Genomic DNA, 11,543 nt, shown 5'->3' on the forward strand with positions numbered 1-11,543 from the left:
AAACAACCGTCAGCCAAGGACTCATGTGCAACCGTCTCCACGGCCCGCATTTCCTCCGACCGATCGACGAAGGTTACGTCTAGGTGATAAACTCACGTTTCAGGCATTATTTGCTCTCGACTTTTGGACTTTCCTTTACTCATAGGTCTCGACCTTAAGTTTTTATTGGCTTTTCATCAGGTCGAAATCTGCTTACCATAATATATAAGGAAGTCCAATATTCGTCTCTCGGGTTGCTACCCTACAGCGCGCCCCCTGATCATCATCTGAACACGTCTGAGACCTATCCCTATCTAGGTTTCCTTCCCGTGGCTCGCGTAAAACAACACAATGTCCTACCAACCACATATCCCCTCACTGGAATACCTCATGACCACACAAGGATCATCAAAATGCCACAAGAGCCGCCACAAAGGCCAAAAAAATGTCCTAAACAGGACCGCCACAAAGGCCAAACAAATGTCCTAAACAGGACCGCCACCAAGGCCAAACAATGTCCTAAACAGGACCGTCACAAAGATCACTTGTCCCGAAGGACCGTCACGAAGACCACTCGTCGCGAAGGACTGTCACGAAGACCACTTGTCCCGAAGAACCGTCACGAAGACCATACATCCCGAAGGACCGTCACGAAGACCACTCATCCCGAAGTATTGCCTTAACAGGCCATACATCTCGAAGGACCGTCACGAAGAACACACATCCCAAAGGACCGCCTAAACAAGCAACATTGGTTAAACAGCCCGCCACAAAGGCCACACAATTGGCTAAACAGCGCGCCACAAAGGCCACAGAATGGCTAAACAGTCCGCCACAAAAGCCACACAATGGCTAAACAGCCCACCACAAAGGCCACATAATATCTCGAAAGAACGCCACACACAGACACACAATAACTTAACAGTCCGCCACGAAGGCAACAAAAGCCCCACCATGGCTCACAACTACTAAAAATGGACAAATTCTAACACATAAAACTTTCCATTTTTAGAACTTTCCACTTTAAGCAACTTCTAAATCAGGAAACTTTCCTTCTTTAACCACTGCCTCGCGGAATTTTTTATCCCAAACACCACTTCATCTTGTTACTTAGTCACAAGTAACAAGAGAGATGGGCTGAAATACTCTATTCCCGCTCCAGTCACATACTACAACTGGGACCAGGCTAGACAAGCTCAAGTCGCGGCCTGTTTCTCAAACCACTTCTTAAACCTTGCTTTCATCCTCGCCTCTGGCTCCCAAGTCTTCTCCTCAACACCATCACAGTCCCATAGGACTCTCACCAAAGGAATCTTCTTCTTCTTCTTCTGAAGCTCCTTGATCCTCCTCTCGAGAACTCTCACTGGTCTCGCCTCCAAAGTCATATTGCCTCACTGAGTGTTTATTAAATACTCATGCATCTCAATTTGTAATTGTGGTGCAGGTAAAGACAAAGTGTGATCGTGGAATCAAGGCAATGAAGAGGATGATGTTCTAGGGACTCGATTGGTTGTTGTCTGGCATTGCTAGGTTGCTAGAGTTAGGTCATTAGAACATTGCTAGGTTGTTGGTTCTATGTTTCCTGCTGCTTGGTTAATGGATGTTTGCTATACTTTATATATTGGTTATTTAATTATTGGATATTTATTGGTTTAATGTTATGGTTTATGTTATCCGATGTTGTGTGATTGTGGTTAGGTGGATAGTGGGTATGAGACCACTAGTTGTATAGTATTTATTATCATTATTATTATTATTATTATTTATTATTAAAAAAATGGGCCGGATCGTTTTAGTTTGGTATCAGAGTCCTTACGGTTATAGGTTTGGGTTCACTAAGTTTTGTGCTGTAGATGTTTGGGATTTGCATGCTTGATTTGATTATGTGAGTTAGTCAATTGTGTGTGGCATGGAGTCCTAGAACATCCTCTTCGAGCATACTGTGTGATTCCACGATGAGTGTCTGTTTTTATGTTATGGTTAAATTGCTTGCTTAGCATTCTGTTCATGGTAGTGCAGATGGTTAGAGAGGATGTTGTTGCTGGTCGTGGTCGTGGACGCGGACGTGATCGTAGACGCGGACGTGGTTGTGGTAGGGGCAGGGGCCCAGCAGTTAGTGATACTGTGGACCAGAGTGGGATAGCTGAGGGTGTTGGCGAGTCGCAGGGCCTTCAGAAGGGATCCATGAGTGTGGCCGGTGGGGACGGTGTTCGTCCTCGAGTGGCCATTGGTGCGAGGGTTTTGGGTGTGGGAGTCCCAACAGGTGGAGTCCCTGAAGGAGTTGATCTTGCGGGCTTGTTAGCACAGTTTTTGGATCGGTTGCCAGCAGTGGTAGCGGCTCAGGCTCAGGTACTGCCACCAGTTGTGGCGGAGGAGAGGACCCTAGTGCATGCGGATGTGGGAGCACATGGTAGTTACGTGTCTATGCTGAGGGAGATGCGTAGCAATGATACTGCACGGTTTTCGGGTGGTACAGATCCTACTGCTGCAGATGCGTGGAGGACGAGTGGGGAACGTAACTTCCAGACGCTCAGATGTCCTGAGGAGTTTTGGGTGGACATAGGGGTCCACAATTTGATTGGTGATGCTCAGGTGTGGTTGAGATCAGTGGCTGCTAGGAGAGTGCAGAGGGAGATGACTTGGGTTGACTTCATGGAGGAGTTCAACCGCAAGTACTTCCTGAGAGAGGCATTAGACCGGTTGGAGGTGCAGTTCCTTCAATTATCTCAGGGGACACGGTCAATGCGGGAGTTGGACTTGGAGTTCAGTCAACTTCTGTCTTATGGGGGTCGTCCTATAGAGTTTGAGGAGGCCCAGATCAGGAGGTTTATGAGGGCTCTTCATGATGACTTGAGGGTCCATTGCAGAGGACGGAGTTATGCTACGCGTGCAGAGCTGGTGGAGACTGCAGCAGAGATTGACGAGGTCATCTGGGCACAGTTAATAACTGTTAGTCCAGCGGTGCAGCCTGGAAATGCTCATCATCAGGGAGTTTCTAGCAAGGGCGACAAGCCTGTGCAGAGAACCAAGAAGAAGTGGGAGGCTACACAGAGACCGAGTGGTGCAGGGTGCTTTGGGTGTGGGAGCATGGATCAAAAGGTAGCTAGCTGTCCCCAGAGGAGTGCTCCGATGGCAGTGGTTCGTGTATGCTATCATTGAAGGGAGCCTGGGCACATCAAACCCAAGTGTCCAAGTTGCAGCAGATGGTAGTGGCAGCAATGCAGCATGTGGTGCAGCCTGTAGTGCAGCAGGTGGCACGGATTGAGCAGGCGCCATGGGTGTACACGACGGTCGAGACTGGTGGAACCAGTGCTAGGTTCAGATTATATGTTTTCCTGTGATAAAGTGTTAGGTTCTCAACACATGAGGTTTGTGTAGGGACCTTGTTGGTGGGCGGGTTTAAGTCCCACGTTATGTTTGATTCTGGAGCTACTCATAGCTTCATTACCCTGGAGTGTGCAGAGGGTGCAGATATCAGAGGGGATCCCATAGAGCGTAAAGGAGTTGTCAGAGTTGCGGGAGGCAAGTTTCTGAGAGTCATTGGACGAGTTAGGGGAGTTGATGTTCAGATCGCAGGAGAGTCGTAGCCAGCAGATTTGCTTATCAGTCCAATGGAGTTGTATGATGTTATTCTCGGGATGGACTGGTTGCATCGGCATATGGTACATTTGGATTGCCATCCGGGTAGAGTGGAGTTTGAGCGTCCAGGAGAGAAGTTGGTTTTCCAAGGTATTAGACCGACTTCGGGGAGTCTCATGATCTCGGCCATGCAGGCTGGGAAGATGATCGAGAAGGACCGTGAGGCTTATTTGGTTACTATATCAATGCCAAAGTCAGTGGGGCAGTCTACGATTAGCAGTATTCAGGTTGTAGGGGAGTTTGAGGATGTATTTAAGTCATTGCAGGGATTACCATCATCTCGGTCTGATCCTTTCACGATTGAACTGGAACTGGGGACGACGCCGTTATCTAAAGCTCCTTACAGGATGGATCCAGCAGAGATGACGGAACTGAAGAAGCAGCAGAGGATTTTTTCAGCAAGGGATTCATCCATCCTAGTATATCACCATGGGGAGCGCCAATGTTATTTGTTAAGAAGAAAAGTGGGAGTTTCCGCTTGTGCATTGATTATTGGGGTTTGAACCGGGTCACTGTGAAGAACAAGTACCCTCTTCCCAGGATCGATGAGTTGTTGGATCAGTTAAGAGGTGCTACTTGGTTCTCCAATGTAAATCTGGCGTCGGGTTATCATCAGATACCGATAGATGAGGCAGATATGAGGAACACTGTATTCAGGACGAGGTATGGGCATTATGAGTTCATGGTGATGCCTTTTAGGTTGACTAACGCGCCAACAACGTTTATGAGATTGATGAACAGCGTGTTTCAGGAGTTTCTGGACGTGTCTGTCATCATTTTCATCGACGATATCTTGGTTTATTCCAAGAGTCCTAAGGAGTATGCAATGCATTTGAGGGCAATTCTGGAGAAGCTGCGGGAGCAGAAGTTGTTTGCTAAGTTGAGCAAGTGTAGTTTTTGACAGCGTGAGATGGGTTTTCTGGGTCATATTGTTTATGCAGAAGGGGTTTCTGTAGATCTAGAAAAGATTCAGGCTATCAGGGATTGGCCTAGCCCGCAGAATGCCACATCAATCAGGAGTTTCCTTGGTTTGGCAGGTTACTACAGGAGATTTGTGCAGGGCTTTGCAAGCAAGGCACGTCCGATGACTAAGTTGACAGGGAAGGATGTTTCTTTTGTTTAGTCACAGGAGTGCGAGGATGGCTTTGCAAGCCTTAAGGAGATGTTGACTACTACGCCAGTATTGGCTTTGCCTGAGCAGGGAGAACCCCATGTGGTTTAGACAGATGCATCCAGAGTTTGTTTGGGGTGTGTGTTGATGCATCATGGGAAGGTGATTGCCTATGCTTCGCGGCAGTTGCGGAAGCATGAGGACAACTATCCTACTCATGATTTGGAGATGGCTACTGTAGTTTTTGCCCTGAAGATTTGGAGATCTTATCTTTATGGTGCAAAAGTACAAGTGTTTACAAATCATAAGAGCCTGAAGTATATATTCACTCAGCCTGAGCTGAACTTGAGGCAGAGGCGGTGGATGGAGATGGTGGCGGATTATGATTTGGAGATAGCCTATCACCCTGGTAAGGCTAACTTGGTTGCAGATGCTCTGAGTCGGAAGAGGGTAGCTTCGGCTCAGGAGCAGGAGATGGAGTCTCTGGTAGGAGAGATCAGTGCTTTGAGGTTGTGTGCGGTTTCTCAGGAGCCGTTGGGTTTGGAGGCAGCTGATAGAGCAGATCTTCTGAGTAGGGTATGGTTGGCTCAGGAGAAGGATTTGGGGCTGGTGAATACCTCTAAGGATGTTGATTCAGAGTATCAGGTCTCAGCTAATGGTACTATTTTAATGCACGATCGGATTTGTGTGCCCAAGGATGAGGAGTTGAGGCAGGAGATCCTGAAGGAGGCTCATGCGAGCATGTTTTCTATTCATCCAGGAGTGACTAAGATGTACTGTGACCTCAAGAGGTACTATCACTGGGTCGGGATGAAGAAGAATGTAGCTAGTTGGATCGCGAGGTGCGATGTGTGTCAGCTAGTGAATGCTGAGCATCAGGTTCCATGCGGGTTACTGAAGAGTCTACCCATTCCCGAGTGGAAGTGGGATATGATCACGATGGAATTTGTGGTAGGATTGCCAGTGTCTCGGATCTTTGATGCTATTTGGATCATTGTGGACCGACTAAGTCGGCACATTTTCTAGCCATTAAGAAGACTGATGGAGCAGCGGTCTTGGCTAAGAAATATGTGAAGGAGATAGTCAGGTTGCATGGGGTGCCAGCGGGTATTGTGTCTAGTAGGGATTCTAAGTTCACTTCAGTGTTCTGGAGAGCATTTCAGGCAGAGATGGGCACTAAGGTGCATATGAGTATAGCTTATCATCCCCAGATAGATGGACAGTCAAGAGAGGAAAATCCAGATGTTGAAGAATTTGCTAAGGATGTGTGTGTTGGATTGGGGTGGCCATTGGGCAGATCACCTGAACCTGGTAGAGTTTGCTTACAACAACAGTTACCAGGCAAGTATTGGGATGGCTCCTTATGAGGCGTTGTATGGGAGGCCATGTCGTAACCTATTGGGGGGCAGAGGAGCATGTATGGTGCTAGTTTTGTTCAGGAGACCTCAAAGAAGATTCGGGTTCTCAGGCTGAACATGAAGGAAGCTCATGATAGGCAGAGGAGTTATGCCGATAAAAGGAGAAAAGATCTTGAGTTTCAGGTGGGAGACAGAGTGTACCTCAAGATGGCCATGTTGCGGGGTCCGAACAGGTCATCGACAGAGACTAAGTTGAGTCTGAGGTATATGGATCCGTTCAGAGTGATTGAGCGGGTGGGACCGGTAGCATATAAGCTGGAGTTGCATGAGGTTATGCGTGCGTTCTAGAAGGTTTTCCATGTGTCTATGTTGCGGAAATGTCTTCGTGAGGATGATCAGTTGTTGGCTAAAATTTCTGAGGATCTTCAGCCTAATATGACTTTGGAGGCGAGACCAGTGAGGGTTCTCGAGAGGAGGATCAAGGAACTTCGGAAGAAGAAGATTTCTTCAATGAGAGTCCTTTGGGAACTGTGATGGTGTTGAGGAACAGACTTGGGAGCCAGAGGCAATGATGAAGGCAAGGTTTAAGAAGTGGTATAAGAAGCAAGCCGCGACTTGAGCTTGTCTAGCCTGGTCCCATCTGTAATCCGTGCCTGGAGTGGGAAAGGAGTATTCCAGCCCATCTCTCTTGTTTACTTGGTCGCTTAGAGGTGGTTGGTTGTGCGACTAAGTAACAAGATAATGTGGTGTTCGGGGTACGAAATTTCCGTGAGGCGGCGGTTTGACGGAAAGTTTCCTGAAATAGAAGTTTCTAAAAGTGGAAAGTTCTAAAAATGGAAAGTTTTATGTGAGTTAGAATTTGTCCATTTTTAGTAGTTGTGAGCCTTGGTGGTGCTTGTATGGCCTTCGTGGCGGACTTTTGAGTCATTGTGCCTTGTGTGGCGGTCTCTTGAGACATTGTGTGACCTTTGTGACGGGCTCTTTAGCCAATGTGCCTGTTTAGGCGGTCCTTCGGGATGTGTGGTCTTCGTGATGGTCCTTCGGGACATGTGGATTGTTTAGGCAATCCTTCGGGAGGAGTGGTCGTCGTGACGGTCCTTCGGGATGTATGGTCTTCGTGTTGGTCCTTCGGGACAAGTGGTCTTCGTGATGGTCCTTCCGGACGAGTGGTCTTTGTGACAGTCCTTTGGGACAAGTGGCCTTGGTGGCGGTCCTGTTTAGGACATTTTTTTTGCCTTTGTGGCGGTCCTGTTTAGGACATTTGTTTGGCCTTGGTGGCGGTCCTGTTTAGAACATTTGTTTGGCCTTTGTGGCGGCCCTTGGGGCATGTTTATGATCCTTGTGTGGTCATGAGGTATTCCAGTGAGGGGATATGTAGTTGGTAGGACATTGTGTTGTCTTATGAGAGCCACGGGAAGGGAACCTAGTAAGGGATAGGACTCATACATGTTCAGAATTGTTTGCTCGCGACTCTTGGGGGATTTTAGTTCTCCTAGTACTGCCATATTCTGAGACTTTGTGGCTTGAGAGTATGGTTGGTATATCGACTTCAGATGACGATCCGGGGGCGCGCTGTAGGGTGGCAACCCAAGAGACGAATATTGGACTTCCTTATATATTTTGGCATGCGGGCTTAGGCCCGATGAGGAGCCAACATTATGGCATTCTGGCTTAAGCCTGATGAGGAGCCAATAAAACTCAAAGTTAAGGCCTATGAGTAAAGAAAAGTCCAAAAGGCGAGAGCAAATAATGCCTTGACGTGAGTCTATCGCCTAGAGGTGACATTTCGTAGTTCGGTCGGAGGAGTGCGGACAGTGGAGACGGTTGCACGGGAGTCCTTGGCTGATGGTTTTTCGAGATTCGAGGACGAATCTATGTTGGTGGGGGAGAATTATAACATTCGCGAACCAAAACTTTGCCTTTTGGGGATGGGTTCGACCAGTTCGATTTAATTGTCGATTTTGGTCAGTTTGGTTAAAAGAAAACCAATGAGCCGAGATATTTAAAGGATTTGTCGACATAAAGGGTTTTGGCAAGTTTTGTTTGTCGTCGTTTCATCGTTTTGAGAGAAAAAAGAGAGAAAGAAGAGTTCTTGAGGTTTTGGGAGGATTGGTTAGATTTCTTGGCTGTTCTTGAGGGATCTGAAGCTAGCAAGGTGCTAGAAGCTTGGTAGGAGGGTTGGATTCGTTGCTGTTGGTCAGAATCTTCTTGCAAAGAGGTGAGTGCATGACCATGGCTGATCTAAGCCTGAGATTTCCTTTGTCTTGCTTGTTTGGTGTTGTTTGTGGTATTTTCTTGCTTGTTATGGTTGCTATAGGGTTCCTACGGATTCATATGGCTTTGGGTTTGAGTATTGGACGGATTGGAAGAGTTGGGAAGCGAGATTTGACTCTCGGCTTCGAGCGGTTCGCGATTGCAGAGTCGATGTCGATTGACACCAGGAGGGTGTCGGTCGACACTAGTGAGGAGCATCGGTCGACACTGTGGAGTAGTGTCGGTCGACACCAAGTGCCAGTGTCTGTCGACACTTCCCTTCCAGCGAGACTATGTTTGCTTCATGGTTTGTATGATTTGTTTGTTGATTGTTTTGGACATTGGTATCTCAGTTGCTTGTGTGTATAACCCAGTAGATGGGAGGATTGACTCACTGAGTGTTTATTAAATACTCATGCATCTCAATTTGTGTTTGTGGTGCAGGTAAAGACAAAGTGTGATCGTGGAATCAAGGCAATGAAGAGGAGGATGTTCTAGGGACTCAATTGGTTGTTGTCTGGCATTGCTAGGTTGCTGGTTCTATGTTTCCTGTTGTTTGGTTAATGGATGTTTGCTATACTTTATATATTGGTTATTTAATTATTGGATATTTATTGGTTTAATGTTATAGTTTATGTTATCCGCTGTTGTGTGATTGTGGTTAGGTGGCTAGTGGGTATGAGACCACTAGTTGTAGAGTATTTATTATCATTATTATTATTATTAAAAAAATGGGTCGGGTCGTTTAAGTAGTATACAGACTTTTTGAATCAAACGAATTTAAAACGTATTGAAGTGGAATGTCAGTTGAAGTGACGTTTTTGAGTCTCAAGTTAGGAAGCTTATCGACTATAGTGTGGAGAGAGTTCGTATCAGCCTTTGATCTTCACTTAATTGTATAGTTGAGGATGAGTTGCAGATAGAAAGAAGATTGGTCGAGCCCAAAATAGTGAATCCTATTAATTATAGGGACTTTTAAATATATGATGAGAGAGAGAATCCTCTACTTAAGGCTTGAATGGTAACATATAAAAAAGCGTTTTTCAAAGTTTATGATAGGTACATTGTTTACTCTTTTATCATAAACTTTAAAAAACGTTTTTTTATTAAAAACGTCATTATTTTACCCATTTTAGCTATAGTTTTAGTATGCATTTAGGAAGAGTTTTAGTATGATTTCAAGGCTTTAATGTCTATTATCAAGTATTTTAGGTTTCAAAAAGGTTTTACAGGTTTTATAACAAAAAGGACCAAAATACAAGGAAAATACGTTTTAGGAAAGTTTTAGAGCTTCATAGTACGTGAAACGTTGAAGAACTTTCAGAACTCACATTGCAACGTACTTGGTGTCTATGGAAAGCTGAAAGAGTTATCGTTTTCCGTGAAGTGGAATCAAGTCAATCCATTCACTCATCAGAAAGTTATTCCCGATTTACCAAGACGTGTTACAAATCGACGTAAGGAGAACCATCAAGCAATTGGGCTTTTTATTGAAGGCCTGACCAGCGACCACTACGGCGGCCAAGTCCAAGCCTTCATCATGTTCTAGAAGCTTCCTACGCCGCCTCTTGCCATGCACTTAAGAAGAAAAGATGTTTTTACCCTTACAAAACCCTAAACCTAAACAAAACCCTATAAATACTCTTCTAAACATAGGGTTTAGAGTGTGCAATCATTGGAGCAGCCAAGAGACACGACCAGAGGACCAGCCGTCGACCAGAAGCTTTCTCTCTCTCTCTCTCATCCCTCTCTTTGAAGATTTGAGATCCACCAACTCTTTCTATTCTATTTGCTTTGTACGTTGTTTCAAAAGGAAGAAGATTCTACAACTTTGTTTGACAATCATTGAAGTAATATCTAAATCCTTTCTCTCTATTTATTCTTTTATGTTGATGAATTGTTTAAACCTTGCTTTGATGATTCACTTAAACATGCTAGAGTAGTTTTCTAGTTGGGTTTAAAGGGATAAATCAAAGGGGGGAGATGATCTTAGTTTAGGTGGCAATTTTTAGGGTTTGTTAGATTTAAATTCTGTTTATTCTATGCTTTAATTCTAAGTCTTTGTTTAATGCTTTAAGTTAGCCTCATGAACTAACTATGATCTAAAGTGTGTGTGCTTTGCCAAAAGCTTGCATGTGTGCTTGACCTAGCTTAGATGTGTGGGGAGACATAGGAAGCACATACCCCTTACCTATGGAATTCCATAGATTAGAATCGAACTGTGACACCCAAAACCCCCATTTTATTTAGTCATAGCGTTACTTACTTCCGTTGGATTCCGTTAAACAACAACTCTCTCTCTGTGGGATCGATCCTTAAATACTTCTACAGATTAGCTGTGCACTTGCAGCCATTGTGTGGTCTTTTTGAGGTAAAAGATTGAAGTGATAAAAACCACGCACATCAAGCTTTTTGGCACCGTTGCCGGGGAGAGATTGTTGTTTACAAGAGTCTAGGAACTAGAGTAACGTCTAGGACACCTTGCTTTTTATTTTTTTCTTTTTGTTTTTCATTGTTTCAGGAGACCTTGAGGATGAACCTCGACGTCCTCTAAGGAGATTTTGAGAATCTTACTATTTCAGAACTCATGTTACGCTATCGAGCCACGGACGGAGACTCATCCGGTCCGCAAGCCCACTCGCTGCAAGGTTCACGTATTGGTCACTTTCGACCAACCATTGTACCATCACTTAGGCGACCTTGTTGCAGTTCTTTCACTCGACCATCTAGAGGCCGAGCACCTATGGGACCAGCTTACTGCCCAGCTGCCCACTCTTACACGCCGTACCAAACGAACGTGCCATGCTTCACAACAGACCACTACCTTGATCCGCAAGAAGTCATGAATGTCGATGTCAATGAAAACTTTTTCTAAGACAATCGAAAACCAATCCCTTCAAGGAGCTATTACAATGAAGACAAGCTCATGAAGATGATGCATGAACTTATATCAAGTCAAGAGGAGGCTGATAAAGTTCTAAATGCTAAGTTGGATAAGTTGAGCATTGAGTTTGGAGCTGAAATCGAAGCTATCACCAAGGACGTTACCCACTTGGAGGAATCAATCAATGCCATCAACAACCAAGTTTTAAACCACATGGAGTATATTGATGATGATAGGACGAAGATTATTAACATGGGTTACACCATTGATACCATCGAGAGCCGCTTAGAATGGAAGGTTGAAGCCTTACAAACCTTAT

The 11,543-nt window shown here is 45.2% G+C and overlaps 1 protein-coding gene across 1 annotated transcript; it reads left to right on the forward strand.

Annotated features, from left to right (window-relative positions):
* LOC109125447 (RNA-directed DNA polymerase homolog) lies at positions 4,100 to 10,894 on the forward strand (the record flags this gene model as incomplete). Its single annotated transcript, XM_019227075.1, has 2 exons — positions 4,100 to 4,504; positions 10,862 to 10,894. Coding segments are annotated over 2 exons (438 nt in total), but the record flags the coding sequence as incomplete, so codon positions are not given.

The sequence above is a fragment of the Camelina sativa genome, chromosome 7 (assembly GCF_000633955.1).
Source record: "Camelina sativa cultivar DH55 chromosome 7, Cs, whole genome shotgun sequence".
Taxonomy (NCBI): domain Eukaryota; kingdom Viridiplantae; phylum Streptophyta; class Magnoliopsida; order Brassicales; family Brassicaceae; genus Camelina; species Camelina sativa.